Consider the following 23,986-nt stretch of genomic DNA (forward strand, 5'->3'; position numbering starts at 1 on the left):
TGTTTATGATCGCTGACACCAGGTTTTCCATACTGGGAGCGGACTTCCTCAGCCATTTGAACATAGATGTGAGTGTTCGCGATCGGCGCTTAAAGGATAACGTCACATCCCTCGATGTACTTGGCGCGCAGTCCAACCTCACCTCATCTGGCATGCGTACTCTTCGGCCGGTCTCAACGTACCAGAAGGTATTTGCTGAGTGCTCGCAACTCACGAAGCCCCGAAACGATGCACTGCCCGTGAAACGCAAGGTGACGCATATCACCACCACCGGCCCACCTGTCGCCGCGCGGCCACAAGGCTCGCTGGACGGAGGTTAGAAGTCGCCCACTGTGAGTTAGAACACGTGCTTTAGCTCGGCGTCATTCGTCCTTCCTCCAGCAATTGGTATTCACCTCTCCATCTGGTTCCAAAGCAGGACAGTGGCGACTGGCGGCCTTTTTGTGATTACCAAGCTTTGAATGTCGTCGCTACTCCCGATCAATATCCTCTTCTCCACATACATGACTTCGGCGCTCGTCTCGCAGGAACCAAAATACACTGTGAGGTCGATTTGATGAGCGCGTACCACTAAATTCCTGTCGAACCCAGCGACTCTCCGAAGGCAGCAGACACTACTCCATTTGGCCTGTTTGAGTTTGTCCTTGTGCCGTACGGTTTGAAGAATGCGGCGCAAACTTTTCAAAAGTTCATGGACGGGGTTAGCAGCAGACTTCCGTTCATTTTCATCTACCTTGAACAGATTCTCGTTGCAAGTCGCACAGACGAGGAGCACAAAAAGCACCTTCACCTTCTGTTTCAGCGACTGGATGAGCACAGACTGGTCCTAAAGCCCCAGAAATGCATTTTTGGAGTAGAAGCCCTGGATTTTCTCCGCCATTCCATTTCACCCTAAGGCATCAAGTGACTAGAAACACCGGTGCGGGCAATCGAAGACTTCCCCTCTCCAAGATCTTTCAGGAAGTTGCGCGAGTTTCTGGGGCTCATGAATTTTCACAGGCGCTTCGTACCATCATGTGCACAAGTTATTCAGCCACTTACCGACCTGCTGCACCGCGACTCCAAGAAAACACCTACCTTCAATTGGTGCCCGGAGCACAAACACTCCTTCCAGGAAGCCAAAACGCGGTTAGCGACTGCAGCGTTGCTGATTAATCTGTTGCCCGACGTGCCAACTCGCTTGGTAGACGCGTCGACCACGTCATTGGATGCAGTTCTACAGCAGCACGATCGCACAGACCCAGCGACATTGGGGCCATTGGGGTTCTTCTCAAAGCGCCTCCAACCTACGGAAGCCGACAACAGCACCTTCGGGAGGGAGATGTTCGCCATTTATAGCGCTGTCAAGCATTTCAGCTTTTTTCTTGAAGGCTGTAGCTTTTACATTCGACCGACCACAAGCCCTTAACCTTCGTTTTCAAGAACAATTCCTCGTACTTAGAACGTGAGCTTTGGCATCTCTGCTTTATGTCCGAATTTTCTACGGTCACCCGCCATATCTCTGGGACGGAAAATATGTAAGCTGACGCACTGTCGCAGATCGGCGCTGTGAATTTCCAAGCTCTAGCCTCCACCCAGCTAAACGAGCCCGAGCTGCGCGAATTGCGGGAACATGGCTCGTCGCTCCAGCTCGCGGAGGTGCCGCTTTCCTACACAACATTGGTCACGTGCGACACATCGCAGGCAGGTCCTCGTCCGTTCCTGCCCCGTAAATTTCGGGGACCAATATTCGGTTCGCTGCAGGGGTTAAGCCATCCCGGCAGCAGAGTGAAAGAGAGGCTTATCACAGGCCCATTTGCCTGGCCAGGGATCAACAAAGTTGTTCGTAGCTGGGGAAGAAGCTGCCAAGCCTGTCACGCCGTGAAAGTGACCTGGCATACACGTTCAGTGGTACAGCCGTTTCAACCACCAGAGCGCCGGTTCGAACACGTGCTTGATGGGACCTCTTCCGCCCTGCCAAGGTTTCAATTATCTCCTCACGTGTGTCGACCGGTACTCAAGATGTCCTGAGGCGATGCCACTACAAGACACCACGGCCGTAGCAGTGGTTGAAGCAATTGTTGCTACCTGGGTGTCGCGGCACGGTTTCCCTTAGCGCATAACTACTGGCCGCGGCCGACAATTACAACGCTCGCTTTTTTTTTCTGTCCTGGTGAGACTGCTCGGCACGCGCCTTCACAAGATCATGGCTTAACCCCCCACCCCTCCCCCCGGGCGACGGCATGGTCGAGCGTCTCCAAGGACAACAGAAGGCTTCACCTGCCGTGGTTGCTCAGTGGCTATGTTGTTGGGCTGCTGAGCACGAGGTCGCGGGATCGAATCCCGGCCACGGCGGCAGCATTTCGTTGGGGGCGAAATGCGAAAACACCCGTGCACTTAGATTTAGGTGCACGTTAAAGAATCTCAGGTGGTCTCAATTTCCGGAGTCCTCCACTACGGCGTGCCTCATAATCAGAAAGTGGTTCTGCCACATAAAACCCCATAATTTAATTTAATTTTTAACAGAAGGCTTCATTGACCGCCACGCTCAACAGACAGCTCTGGGTGGTAAGTGGGGGCTGCGAACAACACTATTAATACAACTATTGGGTCTGCGAACAACAATGAAGGATGACCTCGGAGTAAGCGCAGCCGAGATGCTCTACTGGTCAGCAATTCGCGTTCCAGGCCAGTTTTTCGGCACCCAGCAAGGCACTCCGCCAGCGGCTGCTCAGCACTTAGAGACGCTACATTCCTGGCTCGAGCAGCTTCGATTTACACCCCCCCCGTATCGCCTGCGGGCAGCCTGGGTTTAGTTTCCCGACAATGAACACAACCACGCACGTCTTTCTGTGGCGCGACTCTATCAAGCCACCATTGACTCGTTCCTATGAAGGTTGCTTTCGCGTCCAGAGAAAACCTTGAAAATTGACGTTCGCTGCAAAGAAGAGACATTGCCGTGCGACCGCGTGAAACCAGCCTATCTTGAACATTAACTCTTCATTCCTTACGCCATTCACACCTAAGCCTCCGGCATTCTAGGGGAGAGGGGGGGGGAGCGCTGGTAGCGAGCGTCCGTTACTTTGTTGTCGCCTCTCCTCAGAAATTTAAATTGCCTCGCCATGGCAGTCATCGCCCCTTGCTCTGGAAATCCAGTTTACCTCGTAGTGGGGGTCATTGCCTCCTGCTCGCCCGACTTGGGTGCCACCACAGCGACTCGGCAAACCTGCTTTTACTTTTTAATAAAGCGAGTCGACTTTCCATTCTGAAGCTGTGAAGACGTGCGTTCCTTGCCTGCGCTAAACCGAGCTCCCAACATATATGAGCAGCAGGCATCGATGATAGGCCCGATCTAAAGCTTTCTCTTAATGCATCGCGCCGGCTCTACGAAAAATCCATAAAACGTAACGCCGAGTATTCGCAAACCTGCGGACGCAGCGGTCCGCAAAAAATAAGAAAATGTATGAAAAAACAACAAAAGAAAAACAGCGGACGCTTCGCGGGTGCAGTTATGTCGGCCAGACATCTCATCAAGAATGTAGACGAGCTGTCAGACTCGTTGTCTAGCAATATCGTCGATTCATCGCTAGTAGAGCAAGGCGCTGATCATCTTCGAGATAAGGCTGATACATAAGCGCGCTCGCTTCTGAGTACCGAGGTGGAGCGACAGTCTCAGGGTGTGCTCCCTTTTATTTTGTTTTCTTTAGTTGTGCGTCATGGCATACGTCATGGCGCGAATTTCATTTGTTTAAGGCACATACCCCACGTGGTGGCAAAAAAAGGAAGCCGGACGAATGTCCGGAATTTCTGGGTTTTAAATAGGCAAAGTCCGCGATAATGCTAGTAAAGAATGCGTTAACGATGCTTGGGACCGAACATCTGTTTCCGAACAGCAGCCTATTGCGCAAACCAGCCAGGCCACGATCGCACGCATGCATCTCTCGTGCCACGCTCATTGTTTGAAACGCCTGACGCCTGTGTCACGTGACAGTTTCTCGCATTCTTCCCTCGTGGCAGCTAGCGTTTTCAGACCCTGTGTTGGACTGCACTGCCTTCGAAGTCTGTCTCCATTGTCCGATTAAAATCTTTAAAGTAGATGAAGTCCCCCTATATTGGTATGTCACTGAGGTGTTGCAGGCGGCTTTTTAGCTATGCATTGTAAGTCGAGTGCTGGTCAACGACTGTTTCATATCTGCAGAATTGTTGCACGAACCAACAATCTGCTTACCAGAGAGATTACTGAAACACAAGCGACAGGAACAGATGTCGGCGTTCGTGTAAGCATGCCTCCTATCAAAGAAAATAATGAGCTTTTCTTGGGATGCCAGCACGGTTTACGTACGTTTTATAGTTTGTCAATTCTTTCTGGCTTCCTTGCCCTGCGCACTGACATGATCTGACTAAGCTGATAGGCGTGCCGTATAACGTAGTAAGATGATCACAAGAATGAACTACTGGAAGTTGCCTATGTGTATTTGTGTATGCGCCCTTCTATTTCTTCCCAGCTTGCACTTTTTTATTCTTCGTTATGAAAAATTATCCCTCGCGTCCATACTGCCCCACTTGTGTCAGAAAGGCTAGAAGGCCACGCTGCGGAATTTTAATAATTTCTTCAAGTAGTATTTGATAAAAAGGCACAAAAGTGTGTGAGCAGGCTGGTAAAGCAGTGCGTAATCAGCTATATGACTGTGTTTTTACAGAATAAAATGCCAGTTCACGTGTTATGAACCTTCGCTGCAGAAAAGTTACATGGTGTGCATAGCAATGAAGTAGCATCCTCGTAGTGGCAGACCGAACTCGCTGCAATGGGGACTCAACACATGGACCACTATGCTCGCGACTACAGAGAAGTGCACATTGACACTAGTACGCGGTTTATCTTTTTGCAGTGTGCGTTTTTTTTTACCGGCTGATTAATTATCGCACCTCAACCTTATCGCTCGGGGCAAGGCGTGTCTACCTGTATCGGATCTTTCTCTAATGTTGTCGTAAAATGGGAGGGGGGATGGGAAACAAGCGATGGCCAGGAGGCGTTACGGCAACTTGATTATCCTACTCGAAATATGCTGAAGCCGAAATATGCTGGATCGCAACGGGAAGGCAACGGTATGACATCTTCAAGAAAGAGAGACATTATTAGAAAACTTAGAGCGTAAGAAGGCACTTGACGATGAAATGGAACACACACCACACGCGTTCGGCCAGAGCGCGGGTGGTGCGTGTTCCTTTTCTTCGTCCAGTGCCTTCTCGCGCTCTAAGTTTTACTAATAATGCAATACCAACTAGCCCGCTTATCCCTCCTATTGCAATGATAGACGTGCCCCTATATGAGCACTTGATAACGCCCGCCGCATCTGGCCAAGCACTTTCCGTAGAAATCGGCCTTGTGAGGACCGCTCCCTAGGTGTTCAGGCGCTGCTGTTGCCATGTGGAATTTCAGCGCTGTTTCCCTATAGCGAAAGAATCTGTTCGAATCAGATTGTGAGCGAGGCATGAATGCTGGTGGACATTCTTGACCCTACATGAGCGCCAGCGATTGCCCTGCAATGTAGGATGGGTCGTGCATAAATGTACACACTTGACCCACAGTTAAGGTATCGACGACCGACCATTGTGCTCGCCGTTTTCGTAGAGACTTGGTTACCACTTGTATATTTGGGCGCAAAGTAGTTCAATTAAGGCTTAAATTCCTGATACAGTTGTGGTCTTGTGCGATTTTTGAACATCACTTAGATGTGGCAATATACTTGAAATTATGCATGCAGAACAAAGATGGAAAACTAGGCCAGATGGTAGCGCATAATAATGGCAATATTCACACAACATAAAGTACAAGGAAGAAAAACGAGAAGAATATAGTCGTAGATATAACAGAGGAGTTCTTATGGTTTGTTTTGCAGGTACCACCGTCACAAGCATGTCTGTAAGCAAGTATCCTATATATTTACTGATATTTACTCTGCAGCGCGAGACTATCGCCTATTAGCGTTAAACAGCAGATTTGTCAAAATGCATCTTACACATGCTTCCATATTCCATTATTGCTTTGGGACGTGCTACAAAGGACTTTGGAGAAAAACTTTGAATGCACACACCATCGTACCTGAGATTGGGGCCCGAGAAAATGGCATTGTTTTTGACGAGATAACGCGAAGCTTTCTCAGTAAACCATCCCCGTCTTCCTCACCGTGGCTGCTGGCCACTCTTGATGTCTTTCCCAATAGCTAATATCTAAACCAAGGCATTGATTTACATGTCGCAGTACATGGGACTGATGATCTAACCACTAGGACACAATCGCCACATATGTATATTTCAGTCATGTCAACGTCAACGTACTTTCGAGATGATCGCCACGTATCGTATTGCTTTACATTGGTGCGCGAAAGCAAATGCATGCTTGCAAGCTTTCGTTGTGCCAGCGGTGCAGGAACGAGATGGGCAAACTTATAACACTTTATTAATCGCTTGACGAAAGCTTTGTTTCACATAGGTCCCAAAATGTACGTTGGATCTGCATGATATTTTTCCGTTATTGAAATACTCGGTTTAGGAAGACGGGCGATTGGGCTGAAATGCTGAGCCCACTGCTTCTTCTAAATCGGTTCAGGGTCATCAGTATTCGCTTTAAGAACGCGTATGACCAAACGGAGTTTAAACCGGACCGGTATCCTGTTTTGATCGGTCGCCCGTCGCTGCCACCCTGTTAGGTGCAAAGCTGTTGGTACTATTTCGGTGTTGCAAGTAGTGCACATCGTGCTTTCGGTGTCGTGTTCCGACCATCGATGCATGGTAGTGCGCCATAAAACGGAAATAAACCAGAATAAAAGGTTTCTTACTGGTTTCTTGCTGGTTCCTTTCTCGTTAGCTGACTTTCTACCATGCAGTGATGTACAAACTCGTTCAACAAGCCTTTCTTACTAGGCAACCACAGATGTGCGAATTACTCGCCAGTGCATGTGCAGTTGTCGCATACTACTCCTTACGATATGTATCATTTTAGAAAAGGAGGTTTAATCGTCCACAAGCGAGAGCTGAAGCTCCCAAAGTTGCGAAAGACGTGGAGTCAGGATAGGGTGAAATGGGTCATTGGCTAAATTATATAACGCTCACTTGGTTATGCGAACTGAAGCTTCATTGACTTCTTTCGGTGTGCACGTGCTTATACCGCAGAAGAATTGATGTGCTGAAAATCCTTAAATCGAAATTGAATCACGTGCGAATTTTTCAACTCTGTAACTCAGTAAAATATAATGATATCGCAACTCTGTATAATGCAGCAGATTAAACATTTGAAGAGGATAATGCTGACATCTTACAGATTGCTTTGAAATGTACCAGTTATTTGTGAGTACGACTTCGGCAGAAAGCTAATATAACATTGTGAAGATTTTACTTGAGTGGTCAATCCATATATGGAATTTATCGCCTTTAGATGCTCTAATAAATGCAGCTGACAGAACTGTGATATCCGTTCTTGGCACATGGTTACAAAATTGCAAAATATATGCTCCAATTTTCTTACACTTATAATTTCCCAGGCACTTCTGTAAGAGCTTCCGGGTTGTAAATCAAGATTGTGCTACCTAGAGTCAATAGCATTTACTGTTCTCTCGCAGATGCAAGAAATTTTATTCGAATCAGTTTAATGGTTATGTGTCTACAACTGGAACATCTGCTAGAGCATCTGTGACTCTCTCGAACATCTGTGGAACATATGTGACTGCTGTCGAATGGCTTGTCAGTGCGTGACATTTCACTAGCTGATTCAGCTCTTTTTTCTTTAACTTTTCACACTGATCACAAAGACCTTTACATTACTGGCATGACATTGCAATGTTCTCGTGTGTGAATACAACGGTTGAAGGTTTTCTGTGAACCATTTCATTTTACTCTTTTCCCATCTGCAAGCAGTTTTTCTAAGAACTAATTGAACTAAGAAACCGCATGTGTTTGGAGCTTGCGGAAACTAGGCCCTTCTGTTCACTTTCTTCTCTTTCAATGCAAAGCTAGCGTGACTTATAATATTGAAAAACTGGAATTATCAATTCGTGTTGTTTAGTGAATAATATATGTCAGACTTTGAATTTCGTCACAACATTGCATCGCTCATCAGGTATCGGAAACGGAGACGTTCGGCACTTCCATGACGACCGGAGGCAGTCGTTCCAGCTTGAACAGTGCTGACATGGCCACAGGCCGACACAGTTCTCGTGACACCCGCTACCTGACCCCTGCGGTACCGATTCTCATGAGGGTCATCGAGGAGCAGGTAGTCGCCCAGAGGTGCGCAAGGGTGCGTTACAGTAGAGCTACGGTCGCGTTAAGCTCTGAAAAGAGAACGCTAGCCTCTTAACGCAGAGAAAACTGAGAGGCGCCTTTTACACCAAATTCCAAATGCGTCGGTCAAAGAGCTCGCGCCTCCTTTTAAGGTCTACACGATGTAAGAAGTTGAAAGAAACGCTTCGAAACCAAATTTTGGCAGGAAAGCTTCTTTTCATTTGTCATGACGGCGGGTTCCAAACAAAAATTTTCCTATTCTGCAGGGTGTGGGAATATTGGAAACTTCGAAATAACGGATTGAATACTGTAGAATTGAATTTTGTCTTCAAATCTCAAAAATCATAATCAAATCAATGTCCATCACACTCAAAAATACGAATATCTCGTACTTTTTTTTAAATTTGCTTTCGAGTACTTTAAATCATCAACCCGGTGTGATTAAGGGTAAATTTGGAGAAGTACGACAAATCTCAACCTTGTGGCCGTAGTGGATTTAAAACACGAGACGTTACGCTGTGCAGCAAGTTACGTCCAGGGAGCCAAACTTTACCAGCTGGACAGCGATAATTCACTCCGCAAATAGCCTTGCCTACGCGAACAAGCTACTTACCGTATATATTTGCGTAATGGCCGTAGGTTTGTTTTCTCCGAAATTTGGGCTGAAGATAGGGGGTGCGGTCATTACACGGAGACATGAAATTACTTTCGTCATTATTTTCGGTGGTACTTGCCTTTATTTAACTACAGTACTCGCTTGTACTGGCTCTGGCTATTCTTGGCTATTCCCGTGGAGGGTCAGCTGCCGGTTACAATAAATGGTGACGCCCCGTAAACAAGCAAGGAAAGCATCTACGAATCTTGGAGGATGTGCTTTTGCTAACAGAAGGCGCCAGAAATGCAGCACAGCTGCATTGTCCTGCCACCGATTAAAAAAAAAAAAAACGGTTTCGGAACTCTTGCACCACACAATAGGTAACACTGCCAAAAAGATTCTCAAAAAATCAAGGGTGCGCCTATACACGGGTAATTTTTCAATAAACTTATGGGGAATTTTGTTACAAAGCTCGGGCTGCGGCTTTTAGACGGGTGTGGCCATTACACGAGTATATACGGCATCTGTTACCGCGTGCTACATTTGCGGTTTAATGAATCGGGCTTCATAAATGCAATGCAGTGTTTTATGTTGGAGGTTAAAACGGCTGTTCATAATTTGAAAACTATCCCAAAGTATTCAATATCTAATTGCATCCGATTCGCTCCTGGCACTCTTGGTGTCGTATTCGATTGAACCTTAAATATAAATATTCGCACGGCGCTAGCGTTTGAGGAATGGAGAATGTCATAAGATGATTAGGAAGAGTCGGTTTCGCTCATAATGGTGCGGTGATAATAAAGGAGAGGCAAGTTCAGAGGAAGATGCAGGCTTGAATTGATTAGCCGTCATCGAAAAAGAAATTTCCATGGAGCCAGCGACATTTCTCGTTTGGCCGCAGTTAAACATTGCATAGATTTGAGTACAAAGCGTAGAAAAAGAACCTGTGTGGTCGACCCAGCTCCGATGGAGTTTCCACTCTGAATCTCTTCTGAAGTGTTACAGAAATCAAATAAAAAGGGGAGGCTGAAATTTTCTATAATAATGTGTTTTTTACTTGAGTACAACTTTGGCAGTACTATGTAGTCGGATATCTCAGTGATGTTGCTGTAAGGTGCATTATTGCCACGCAAAAAATAATAAATATGCAAAAATATGCATTGTCTGGTCTGATAATATCATCGATGTTAGCTGCCTGACATGGCTGGTGAAATTAACTTTAGACGTAAGAGTACTGGAAGTGAACCGTCTGTAGCGGCCGCGAAATTGTAATTTGTGCCATTGAGCCGCTTTTCGTCACTGAGTTTTCGCGCAATAAAACAACTCGAATTTCGGCAAGGAAGTATATTCTAATAGCACAGTTATAGGTCCGCGTCCAAAGCACTGGGTCGACACATTTGCAAACGATTAACATTGGGATTCTACAGAAAAAAAAACAGATTTTACTTAGCAAGGAAGCATTTCTGAAACCCGTACTGCATGACGGTTATGCATATAATTTACGGTTTCTGCCTTCAAACAGATTGAGCAGCACCCATTCAAGGGGCTCGCACGCTTTCAGAGCCACCGATTTCAAAGCATAGTCAACGTCAACGGACGATGCAGGCTCACCGTGGTCGCGACGATCTTTTTGGATGCCTTGGGCATCGGACGTAAATGAGCGAGCTAGCATACGGCACTCTTCACCATTCCTAGCAACTTCGGAAAGAGGGGTGAATTCTGAGGCGCCCGGATGATACAGAAGTACGGTGTCGAGGGCAAAGGATAATTCACGTTCATAGAGAAGAAAAAATGGTCATAATCCTCTGATGGTTCGTACCCCCTCAAGCAATGGCTCACACCCACGTAAGGTAGAGGATACAAGCGCTCAGCAAAGTTGAGCGAGGAGGCATACATTCATTGAAATCACCAATACAACACACAGAACAGCATACGTTTCAGTAAATAACAAGCTTAAAACAAGCATCCGAACCAACATTAAAGCAATGCATAAGCCTCTCAGCAAAAGTTGTGGTGGTTTTGCGACAGCATCGCTAAATGAACCTTAATTCACCTTAATTAAAACCAAAGGTCATAGGTTCGACTCACAGCCAATTTTGAACGTTCGAATACCTTAGTTAACTATATTTTGGTTAACTGTGGCTGATCAACTTCACCTTAATTAACACCAATGATCGTGGGTTCGAGTGCCGTAACGAACTCTACCTCAAATAAACGTGCCTTATTATGTTCGCTATTGAACATCATAAGCGAACGACAGATGAGGGTTGATAAATGTTTATGCTGGCCGGATCATAACATTGATAAAGTCACCGGGCTGCGTGGACATCAGCAACTTGCACAATGCTTACGCATACTTAGACAGCTGCCCGAGGAGTTTCTGCATGAATTTTTTTTACTGCGGTTTTGGCGACGACAAAATCGTGCGTTGACCGTTCGCTATACATTAGGCGGCGTATCGATGCGCAGGGCTCAAATTCAAGCAGTTAGTCTGCAGATTTCGCGACTCACATTTTACAGTAGCGCGCCCCTAAAGCGCTAAATGGCAGCTGCCACAATCAATCAGTTCATGCAGAAAAAGGTAGACATCCTAATGTGTGTTGCCGACAAATGCGCTTGTGATTGTCTGATAGGACCTACTTTACACGCTACGATAAGTTTAGAGCACACTAATGCAAAGGTATAGTGACCTCAGCTTTTGTTCTAAAGAAAAGGTTTTGCAGTTATTCCCGCTCCGGTTGGCAGTGACAGCTGCAATGAGCTCAGTCTCCCAGTCGTTTTGACGTCCGCCAGTAGAATCCAAGAGGGATTTTCCCCTAGTTTGTAATGAATGAAATATGCAATTCCCGAGCCGAACTCGAGCTACACGCAGAGTGCGAGTCGAAGATTCTATCTCTTATTTACTCCGCGGATGGCTGCAGAGAAGAATACCGCGCTTGGAAAATACTGTGCTAGCCTCTTGAGCTGTGTAGTTAAAATGACCGGCTGACGCCATGCTGCTTCACTTTATTGATAAACCACAACATCGAGGCAGGAAATGATGAGCCAGTGGCAAGAAGCGACAGGCAGGGTAAGAAAGTTGAGGTGGAAGAAAAAGTAGTGTCTTTTTGCTTCTGTACCACCAGGGAGCGCCACGTATGCACAGAAACGAAGAAAAAAGAATGTGGGAACGCCTACCGCAAGTTGTGTTTTCGAAAGGAGATGTCTCGCGTGGAGCTACGGATGTTTACAGAAAATAAGGCCGCACGAAACAGCGTAGGGCCACTGCGCATATTTGCCGAGTCATCGCGTCTCCGCACTGCAATGAGCGAAACTGGAACTTTATATACAGTTTTCTCAAGAATGTCGTGATTTGGGATAGTGGTAACTCAGCAAAGCCGCTGGAATCTTCCCTTGGCCAGTTCGTCCCAGAAAAAAAGAAAACAATTTCTTGCACAGGTCACCGTCGGAGGGGCGAGCTGGAAAATAGGCGGTAACTGCTGTCATTGGGTGTTGCCTAGAAACAATTTGGACCAACCAGGCTAAGAGCAATGCCATATGCTGAAATAGACAATACGAACAAATGTATTTGGTGCTAACTTAGCCGAAAAAATTGTTGCGTTGAACATCAAATATTTTTGTGTGAACTTGGTACGGAAGAAACTCCTAGGTAAACGTATTGTTCGACCAGAGCCGACATGTGGTGGTTGCCTGCTATACAGGGTATTTCACGCAACTTGACCGACATTAAAGATAGGCAAATATCACGTAGGTCGACCGAACTAAGATAATATTAGCCGTCGCTTGGAGATACTGAAGTTTATTTTTTGCATGCGGCTAATTACATAATTAGTCTTAATACTGAACTTCTCAAATATTATAATTGGATGAAAAGCCTCAGTCAGAACTATGCACAGCAACATGAAAAATCCCCGATACTGCCTTCTGTTGCTCAATACCTGCTACATAAGAGTTTTTCCGAGCGTAAAAGAAGCCCGCGAATGCACACAACATCGCCGCGCGACCGTCCGCACAAGGCACTTTGCGTGTATTCGCGGACTTTTTTCACGCTTGGAAAAACACTTTTATGTAGTGCGTATTGAGCTACACAAAGCTTTATCGGGAGTCTCTTATGTTACTCTGTAATCTTCTCATTGACACTTTTCACATAACTATAATAATTGAGAAGTTCATGATTTGTTAATTAAGGTATCTGAATAGGCGGACTGCAAAACAAAAAAATATCTCAGTGTGTCCAAGTGACGGCTCTCTTCATCTTTTTCTCCCCACATCCCTTTCCCCGTGCAGTGCTGTTGAGGTGTCCTCCTGTGAGAGACAGTTACGGCATTGCACTTATCTCTTCCATTCTCTTTAAAATCACTTCACACACACGGCTAACAAGCTTACCTTGGTTCTGTCTACCTACGTTGTGTTTGCATATTTTAAAAATTTGTCTCAAGATGAGTGAAACACTTGTATAGTTGGAAACTGACCCCCTGTATCCCCCCCAGATGACCAGCCCTTCCCCTGCACTACGTGTCGATCCCTCAGCGTTCGACTCTTTTGCAGGCATACCGGTGCTCAGCGAGAGTGGGGCTATATCGTCGCGTTGTTCATGCTGATGGCCACAGGCTCCCTCGTCACCTACGTCGTTCTCACCAACTCAGGTGAACCACTTCAATGCTCTTTAACGAGGCGTTGCTTACCAAGCTCTTAAGCTCTTCGCATTTTGATGGGCGTGCTTTGTCACGCAAAAATAATACGGTTTTGTCCCGAGGACTTTCTTTCAGCAGCGCTTAATTTTCTTTTAAATTCTAAATGGGCTGCCCTCGTATATTTATAAAAACGTATTGTATAAATTCAGGCAACACCTTATCCGGCCGGAAGTCCAGTAATGCGCTGGATAGTAGTCTTTCCAGTAATATCATCAGCAAGGCAAGCTGTACTGGAAAGTTAGCGCTGAAAGCCTGCTGACATCAAACTGTATATGTTCGGCACGCCTCGTCACCTTGCTGAAAAAAAAACTACATCCCAGGCACTCGTGTTCGCTTGAGTGCCTGTAATGTGATAACTTTGAGATTTGATAAATTACCCGAAGAAGTAGTTAACGCTAATACAACAGAATCGTTCGTTCAGCTTTCAGATAACCTTTTCTTTGACCTCTAAACTGCCGCAACAAAAACAGTTGCTTTTGCGTTACGCTTTTTCATTGGTATTTTGTTTATGTATTGCACTGTTGTATGTTCATGTTTGTTTCTGTTACGTGTAATGTTACAATGATGTACGGACATGTTTTTGTTGTGTTCTTAATTGCTAATTGACATTTGTAATTTACGTTGCTGTATGTACCCACTCCTGCTTGGGCCCGAATAGGACCTGCAGTATTTGTAAATAAAAAAAAATATATAATTTGATGATCATGTATCGATAGCCGCATATCTTCTGCTACCTCAAGTTATCTGTGAAGTTTGTCGCTGTCATCTGATGCTGTTGTCTACGGGTTGGTGTCTGATAGTACACTATGCCATCACAGCGCTCAACAGGAACACAACCGTTTGAGGGATTTTGGATCGTTTTTTTTTTTCGTAAATACAATACGCACACGCCTGCCATGTGAATTTCATTCGATTTTGCTGCGCGGCTTTGTTGCCACGGTTCCTGATGTGACTGCGAGCGTAGCTATTCGCGAATCAGGTGACACATGATTCTAGAACGTTGCAGTGCTTTCCAGAAAGACGTGACAGTTAATTTAATAAATTGTGGAGTTTAACTTCCCGGAGTACAGTGAAACTTCACTTGAACGAACTTCAAGGGACGCCAGGGAAAAGTTTGTTAAAGTGAAAGTTCACTAAGCTGAAATAAGCAAGCGTGCGACAGCTTGTTGCCGTTATGTAAAAACAAAAGAACTGGTGGTCACATTGTTTATCAACGCATTTATTTGTCACTCTGCTCAAGTTGGGCTAATTAGCACTTTGCAAAGAACACTGTGATCTTCTGTTGCACTTTAGTACTTAGCACTGCAGCAGTTGTGAACTGATTCACTGTGTCTAAGCACTCGAGAGCCTTCTCTGGCACAGCGGGCTGCTGGGCAGCAAAGGCTTTAAAATTTTCCAGGGCGATTAGTGCCTCTTTGGCAGAAATATTTGGCGCTTCGCCATCACTGGTAGAATCTTCAGGGATTCTAGGCACCAGGATTCTTCAGGAATCTTCAGCACAGGGAGTTATGAGGGATGCGTTAGTGCAAGGACCGGAATAATTTGCTCCTCCGCGAATTCTTTGCCCGCACAACCAAAGCAGAATAGACGAGCACTTTGCGTTCCGTCAGCATGAGAAAGCGGCAGCCGTGGCTGGGAACGAACCGGTCATCACCTGCTCAGCAGCGTAATTCCATAGCAACTGAATTAGAACACTTGGTGTGCATAAGATTTTTGGTGCAATATGTACCATGTAGCACGTTATAGAATTCACCTCTTCGTCACTACGCCATCTGGAAGACTCGACGACACGTGTATAAAAGTGACCGAATTCAAGTGGTCGTCGTTTGACTCGAGGATCACTTACTGCGGTTCTTGCAATCGCCGCGTGGGTGCATGTTAAGTCGTAGATTAGAAGAGCGCGAGGTCGTTCAATGAACTGTTTGCAGTACTCTATCTCTGGCTTCCTTCCTGCCTATATGCTGTCACAATATAGTAACGATATATTTCCGTGAACAATAATTTTTAATTTGCGCTTAGCTAATTGCCAGTATTCTTTTTCTACTACTCGACCATTCAACGCAGCGGACCCTATTTGGGAAAGTAGCCAAAGCAGTCCGTTTGCTAATGAAGTAAAATTCATAACAATAGGTAGTTTTTTTTTAAAGAGGGCCCACATTACAAAGCCAGTATTGCAGTGGGGCACCACAGGAAGCAAGTAACGCGATTTTAAAGGCACCATTAATTGTTTAGATATTTGTGAACGAAAAGATGTCCGCTGATTACGATACTGCCTAATGCGAAATTTGAAGCGCAGCTGTATACGTGTATTCGTTCTGCGAAATACAGAGGCAAAGAATTTGATACCGAAATTACCGCACCGACTGGCAGTGGGCCAGTGCCGTTAGTGCCTTCGCAGAGAGAGGGGCAGTATGGAAACGCTGGCAAGGTGAGCGACATCGCAGCCATCTGTGAAAGAGGACGACGAACACGCGAGCACTGGCACGTGTACTCATGCGTGGTTTCCCCGAGGGACGGCGACGTTGAACCCACGAACGGGCGCATAAGGGCTGCGCTCTTAAAGTCCCTTAAACTTCGTAAAGTAGTGCCACACTTTGAAGAATGCCGCCTCCTCCTCGCGCACTCTGGCTGAGGCCGCCGCTACGTCGCTATTGGCCTAATAGCATCACGTGGGCCCTCGTGCCTTGCTTCAGCGCCATTTTTGCTCGAGAAGCGTCTACGGAGTGGCGAGGAGCGCATGCTGGGGCCGTTGCTGCGCTCGAGCAGTGTAGGTGGCGCCAGGGTCGAGGAGGGAGCGTGAAGGAGATAAGAAACGAGGAGGAGTGAAGGCGGAGGAAGAGAGTGTCGCTGCTTTACGAAGTTTAAGGGGTTTTATGCGCTCTAGTACTATGGCGCCATATCGTAGTCTCGTACAGCACTCAGCTTTCCTCCTCTAGCTTTCTCCATACTGCCTTCCTTCGCTTCCCGCCTCCTGCATTCCCTGTCAGAATTGAATTTCGGGGTTTCGCGTGCCTAAACCACGATTTGAATATGGGGCACGGTATAGTGGGGGACTCTGGAATAATCTTGACCATCAGGAGATCTTTAACGTGCCCCCAATGCACAGAATTCGGGCGTTTTTGGATTTCACCCCCGTCGAAAGGCGGAGCCTCATCCTCCGCTTTCCTACTCGCGCTCTCTTCGCTATTGCTGTCTTTAATCCCTCGTTGGGCTCCGCGTTCACTCTTTCATCCTTCGCTGTGCTCGTTCACTTGGTTACGTCAATGGACGCCGAGGCACGCTGACGCTCAACTCAGGAACGGGCGCCTAAGACGTGCGTTCTAATAATCGATTTTTTTTTTACGCGCTGATACCGAAACAGGGCGCATAAACAGTTTCGGAAGCGGTGCCGACGTTATTGTCGACATTGTCATGACGTAAGCCGCAGGCTGCGATGACCTGCACAGACGTAGTCGTGGTTAACGAGATATGATCTTGCGAGAGGAATTACAAGGTGTGCTCTAGCGGTCATTTCGTTGATGTAAAAAAACAAAATGACGCGAGAAACATCACGTGGGCAGCATGCTTACGGCGGTTTCGACGCGCCAAGTTTCCCTATCTAAGCGGGAAATGGTCCGTTTTCGTGAACGAGTACCTTAACAACGAATGACGCTTTTAAAATCGTCTCTATAGCTTTTTCCTCCCGCAGCGTCCTCCTCCAATCCTACACTCGCTGGCAGTAATAATTATCAAGTTAATTAACAAATTTCAGTCAATTAGCGAACTGCCTGTAACGGCTGCTTCCCCATTTAGTGTCCACCGTGCTGAACACACGAGTAGGCAAAAACTGTAATCGTGTTGGTAAAATCATAAAACAACGCAATAAAATATTTCACTAAAATATATTTCCCAGTAGGTACACAAGCAGCTATCACTGTATGATGTATCATGCAGCTATCACAACAGTACTAAGTATGTACACAGATTAGGCGTTACGGAATCAGGGTGTATACACGAGCCGTATGTAAAAATACTGAAAGATATCTATAGCGGCTCCACAGCCACCGTAGTCCTCCATAAAGAAAGCAACAAAATCCCAATAAAGATAGGCGTTAGGCAGGGAGATACGATCTCTCCAATGCTATTCACAGCGTGTTTACAGGAGGTTTTCAGAGACCTGGATTGGGAAGAATTGGGGATAAGAGTTAATAGAGAATACCTCAGTAACTTGCGATGCGCTGATGATATTGCCTTGCTTAGTAACTCAGGGAACCAATTGCAATACATGCTTACTGACCTGGAGAGGCAAAGCAGAAGGGTGGGCCTAAAAATTAATCTGCAGAAAACTAAAGTGTTGTTTACCAGTTTCTGAAGAGAACAGCAGTTTACGATAGGTAGCGAGGCACTGGAAGTGGTAAGGGAATACATTTACTTAAGGCAGGTAGTGACAGCGGATCCGGATCATGAGACTGAAATAATCAGAAGAATAAGAATGGGCTGGGGTGCGTTTGGCAGGCATTCTCAGATCATGAACAGCAGGTTGCCATTATCGCTCAAGAGAAAAGTGTATAACAGCTGTGTCTTACCAGTATTCACGTGCGGGGCAGAAACCTGGAGGCTTTCGAAAAGGGTTCTAATTAAATTGAGGACGACGCAACGAGCTATGGAAAGAAGAATGATAGGTGTAACGTTAAGGGATAAGAAAAGAGCAGATTTGGTGAGGGAACAAACGCGGGTTAATGACATCCTAGTTGAAATCAAGGAAATGAAATGGGCATGGGCAGGACATGTAATGAGGAGGGAAGATAACCAATGGTCAATAAAGGTTACAGACTGGATTCCAAGGGAAGGGAAGCGTAGCAGGGGGCGGCAGAAAGTTAAAAGGGTGGATGAGATTAAGAAGTTTGCAGGGACAACATGGCCACAATTAGCACAGGACTGGGGTAGTAGAGAAGTATGGGAGAGGGCTTCGCCCTGCAGTGGGCGTAACCAGGCTGATGATGATGGTGATGTACACAGAGGCCATACCTATCGCTTTACAACCACGTGTATGCAATATACATATGTGAACTATAGATACCGTTTTGTTAAAACCACCTACATGCAGCCGTACGTATCGCTTTAGAACTACGTGCGTGGAATATACATATGTGAACTATAAAAACCGTTTTGTTAAAACCACCTGCACGCTGCGCAGTGTAGTAAAGAGCATTGGGCAATCCGATGTACACAAAGCATACCCCAGACAACAGCCCCCCTCCTCGTGTTACGTGGCTTTCTACGTCACGCCGCTCCGCTGCTCTTCCTTCAGCGCTATGTTCCTCTAGGCCTGCCCTTTGAGCCTTTCTTGCATCACTGAATTCCAGTCTTTAATGCGCATAATAACATTTCATGTATACGTACGATGAGATACATTGCAAACTCGAACCAGTGTAGGTCTACCCGTCCTTCTCAGTAGACTACCTTCATGATCGGCGGTTGGACACAATCGCGCTGAGGCTTACACCTACATTGCCAAAGGCCAAGTTTTATGTAATGCGACGGCATAAAGAAGACTTTTCAGTTAAGGCGCTCGTACCGTTCCTCCCGTATGGCCTACAGCGGTTACAGTGGAAAAAAAAATTGCACATAATTTTGGACCACTATTGCAAAGACGGAAATGTTTACGACATTTTGCACAAATATTTCATGGGTCTACGTGACAGGAAAGTACATCCACTGACAACGTATAAGACATGCACTGACAAGACTGTACATTGACACTGGCTTGGTGTCTGATGTCTTGAGGAAGGAAATCGCTTTTTGCTGGAAAGGTGGTTGATAAGTTCTGCAGAGGCCAGCAAGAGAAAACTGCCACCCACTCGACTGTAAGAAGAAGCTGCACAGAAAAGCCATACGGGTTCTTTAAAAACAAAGGTTCATTGTTGAAGCAAAATTCGGGCTGGATGAAGGATCGAAACCAGGAACAATGCCTTTCTGGAGTGGTAGCTCTAGCATGTGAGCTAATCAGGAGACTGAGATATTTCAGGGCGAATAATTCGTGCACGCACACAGAATGGGGCAAACTCGTGACACCGAAGACCACAATTTGGTGCCACGTTGATGAAAAGGGATAATTGTAATTTACATGACTGTAGTAAAAAGTTATAAAGGAAACCCATATGGATTTCTCGGAAAGAAAGCTGCGCAGATGAAAGATTAAATTGGACAACCAAACGTAGCATCATCCTTTGAGATGGTGGGGGCTGTAAAGGGATATCGGTGGGCGCTATAGGGGTCATCTGCAGCCGAAGTAACAAGGTTCCAGATAAATTAGGTGTCTTGTGGGAAATTAGATCGCTTACATTATTTGCTTGCGCGGGGCTATTGATAAAGATGTGTAGAGGTAGATGCGTTGTCGGGGAATTGTGTGTATAGTTGGACTAAATCTTAGGCAGATGGACAATATATCATCTTGAACATGTTTTCGAAACTTGGAAGTTCAACGACGAATAAAAGAGCCACGTGTGGATATAAAAAAAGGCACATCAGCAGTCCTTATGAGTTGGGAATCCGAAAGCATTATTGTCCAGTTGAACGCCGCTGAGCGCTCCTTCGAGTTTACACTGGGAATAATGTTTCACAGTTTAGCTGTGGGGTATGTTATCCAGCTTTGAAATTTAAATTGGTGCAGGTTACTTCTTTTCTGCAATTTCTACGTTACCATGTTAGCTGCAGACCAGAATCATTTGTACCATATTGCTGAGAAATTAAGTGCACTTATTTTCCCTTAGTGCGTTCGCTAATGTATATGGTGAGCGTCAAGCTGACGAAGTGTTCTTCGGTGGCCACGCTGTTTTCATTCCCATTCATCTGATCCGCTGCCGCCCTTTTCGCTCGTTCTGTTGTGCTCCTTCGCTCCCATACTTCGTATGCACTGTACTCGCGTGGACGGCCACGTTTCCCGATAGTGTTGGGGTTGCCGCCGCGGACGGTGTGGATGCTTCAGACTCTACAGCGGTGCGGGCTGGCCGAGCCCGCAAGCAGCAGCAGCGGCCTGCGCTGTCAACGCCGCATTCCAGCGATGTCCTGCGCGACGAGAGACCGAGAAAGCAGCAGCGGCCTACAATTCCGACCGGCGTGCGCAGCAGCTTAGCTCAACGGGGGCGAGAGAGAGAGATAGATAGGGACCGCGCGCCGGCTTTCGAGAGCGCGATGACGTGGCGTCGCCATGAGGCCGTCTCTCCCCACGCAACACCTGGCGCGCTATTGCTGCAGCAGGTATTCCCTTTCCCCCGCTCTACTCCATCAATTTGTGCCTATGACTTGGCGTGCCGGTGACGTGTCGTCGCAGCCTAGACGAATTCAGGTGCCGTTTCGCTGCTACAGACGCCGACGTTTTCGCTGAATGCGCCATTTGATGCTCTTGCACCACACCTGGTCGTTTTGCCGGAGAGGCAGAGCATTGATAGCAATAACAACGTATTAGACAATGAGATCAAGTAACGTGCGGAGTTCGGTAGTGTAAAGTGCAGTAAACATTATCTCACTAACTAAGCAGGCAAAATGTTACCTATGCACAGGCGTAGGTGCGCCGGTCACGGGGAGTGTGCGTGCTTGTACCAAAACTACCGTTTGACGTTGCCGCTCTCTTCACCCTATCAACTGTGCCGCATCTGAATAACTCGGATTACAAGACATCCAGCTATAGGCGTGGAGGAAAGCATCGCTAACGAAGCCGCCAGCCGCGTACATCGGCATGCCCTTTGCATTGGGACCCGCACCACATCTTCGCTTCGGAAAGAGCTTGGTTTCGTGCACTACGCTGTGCTTCTATATTCAATTTCAGTTAACGTGAACATTTGCCTGTGTTTTCTGGGGACACCCAGCAGGCTTCGCGTCCGTCTTGTTTTCTTTTATTTGCCTTCCTTTTTCAAGTTGCTCTTGGGTTGCTTATTCCAACCTCTTTTCATTTATCTTATAACTTATCTTATAACGCCCTCACACCGGCAGCGCATACGACGCGCGGGTCGCTCATTCCTCCAGCACTTGGACGTTAGTTGGGAAAGCACGACGGCTGGCGCGATTTCATCTAGATTTCCCGTATAATTGGATTCATGCCCGTTATACATATTGGTGGTGCGGGCTTAACCCCCTGTTCATTTTAGCCCCTTTTTTTTAAAGTCGGGGGAAACAAAGAATTACGACGCGAGAGTCGCTTCTCGCTCGCGCATGGAGCGACAGCCATCCTTCTCTCGGCCGTGGGGAAGTAGTGGGCGGATCACGTGACCTCCAATATTTAACGAGTGGGCACACGGCGCACATTCAAGCCAACACCTTACAGCAACCCTCTCGTCTCGCCCTCACACCGGCAGCGCATACGACGCGCGGGTCGCTCATTCCTCCAGCACTTGGAGGTTAGTTGGGAAAGCACGACGGCTGGTGCGATTTCACCTAGATTTCCCGTATAATTACTATCGCATTAAAATCCAGCTAATTGCTTTTATGGGCGGCAGTACCTTTTCTATAAATACTGAAATGTACTGAATTGATAAAAGCTTGTTTCGTAAACTTTACCGAGGCATATCAATGAAACATCAAGGAAAGCGCGAGGTTGCTCCAAGAAGACGGCTTATCATAATTTTCATCCCGTCCCTTCAGATGCTTTGTTTCGCGCATCAGGTTTCAAACCTCGAAGGGTTTAATATTTGTGTGTTAACGATAGCCTATATTTCTGTTCCGGGCAGTACATGTCGTCGTTATATAATGTAAGAAAACGCACACATGTTGTGACGCTGATAAAGCAAGCATTCACAATAAATGAACAAACGTGTACAGAAGTGAGTGAAATGTCCGGCGATTTGGGCGCGGTGGGGCCATAAGCACCCCAGTCTATTGCTGATGGCCTCGAGTCCTTGGACACGGGCGGCTTCCTCGGCGTGCCCGACGGACACAAAACAAGGAAAAATAAAAGGCCGGAAACGTATTTTCGATCCACGAACAATTGTTTAGCTTTGAGCCAATGTGATGGAAGTCGCGCTCAGGATGCTCAAAAGCCCTTTGGCAAATGCAGGCGTCATCGATGGCGGCTCCAAGAGCAAGACGCGCTCGCACGTCAACACAACAGCGCCCCAGCCGACCGCCTCCCCCACAACTGTGGGCGGTGCATTCTCGAGTTCTAACACTGACTCGACACCGACCACGTGACTGGGAACCACGGGAAAGCGAGGACGCCGACAACTACGCCATCTGGGAGGCGGGGCTTGCCAGCGAGCAACACGACTCGCACATTTCTACGAAACGTTGCGCGGCTGAACTTGAGTGATACACAATGACAGGGCACCCGCTCTAACTAGTGACAGCCAGACAGTTTCTTCAAGAATTCCGACTTTTAATTTTTTTCGCCTTACGGTTCGATTACAGTTTGCGCAAAACTTCAATGGTTGTGACCGTATCCGTGCAATTGGTAGGTGGCATATGTAGGTGCAGGGGAAATTTAGCCATGCAATGTGTGATATTGAGATGAAAAAAGTACATGCGTTGCCTGAATTAGTATTGTACCACGCGTGAAATATGAATGTCATTTCGCCGTATCTTTATTGAACGATACCTCTAAACCATAGGCATTCTAGAGAGGATAGTTGCGCAAACTCTACGCCAGAGTATACAGTGTTAGCTAATACAGTATTGCAAAAAACAAAACAAAAAACGTTGACATTCGGGAAAGAGATAAGCTGGATTCCTCAGTATAAGTGATATCTTTACGGTGGGTAAAGTAAGTGACGGTTGGTGATGGTGACTGGTAAATCCGCAAAGCTAGTTTACGTTCGCAATACTTAGTACTGGCAATGTGATGTTTCAGCAATCTGTGAATAAGCTTTTATAAACTTCGCCTAGTAAGTAGGCAATCTGAAAGCCAACTTCATTATCGACTAAAACATTTCAATGATTGTCTTCTTCGATTTAGCGTTTGGTCTTGTTTAATAAAAATAAAAGTAATAAGAAATGAAGGTGGTTGTGTGCTACATTGATGTGGTGAATTTCTTTTGTGTTCATATTTTGTATGGTTTTATGTTTATGGTAACGTATACAACTCAATATTTTTGTACAGACCTCGCTTTGGGCACATGTAGCACGCAGCGTTGTGCGACGTGGTTTAGACCTGAAGTACCGATGGTTTTTGTCACTAGGAGTCATAATTGATAATGCATTCGAAATAGGCGCACCTGCTCTTTTATATGACTGGGGCTTATTGTATCAAGCGGTTGCAAACATTTCCGTGAGTGATTGTGGACCCAAGGTCAAAGAAAAAATTATATAAGTTGAGTTCTACATGGCATTTTTTTAATGTTTTGCTTAAACACTGTTATAAAAGGTAGGTAAATGTGAATGCAAAATCAAGAATTGGGCCGACAGATGAAGTAGCATACTGTGGTATACAAGTTCTAAACAGGGATAAGGTCCCTCAGAAAGGCTGGTC

The 23,986-nt window shown here is 46.3% G+C and overlaps 1 protein-coding gene across 4 annotated transcripts in view; it reads left to right on the forward strand.

Moving 5' to 3' along the window:
* The window catches only part of LOC129380714 (uncharacterized), a 163,162-nt gene extending 139,646 nt beyond the window's left edge, over nucleotides 1–23,516 (forward strand). For 2 of the 4 annotated variants that reach the window (XR_008608902.2, XR_011890401.1), the window contains 2 exons: nucleotides 13,403–13,500; nucleotides 22,580–23,516. Coding sequence is in view for 1 of the 4 variants with exons in the window: in XM_055062495.2 (XP_054918470.2) it covers nucleotides 8,126–8,265; nucleotides 13,403–13,500; nucleotides 22,580–22,713 (372 nt within the window). In the remaining 3 variants the exon portion in view is untranslated. Of the gene's footprint in view, nucleotides 1–8,095; nucleotides 8,276–13,402; nucleotides 13,501–22,579 lie in introns of all 4 variants that reach the window. The other 2 variants (XR_008608901.2, XM_055062495.2) reach the window with 2 other exon arrangements.
* The last annotated feature ends 470 nt before the right edge of the window (nucleotides 23,517–23,986 follow it).

The sequence above is a fragment of the Dermacentor andersoni genome, chromosome 10 (genome assembly GCF_023375885.2).
Source record: "Dermacentor andersoni chromosome 10, qqDerAnde1_hic_scaffold, whole genome shotgun sequence".
NCBI classification, from domain to species: Eukaryota; Metazoa; Arthropoda; class Arachnida; order Ixodida; family Ixodidae; genus Dermacentor; species Dermacentor andersoni.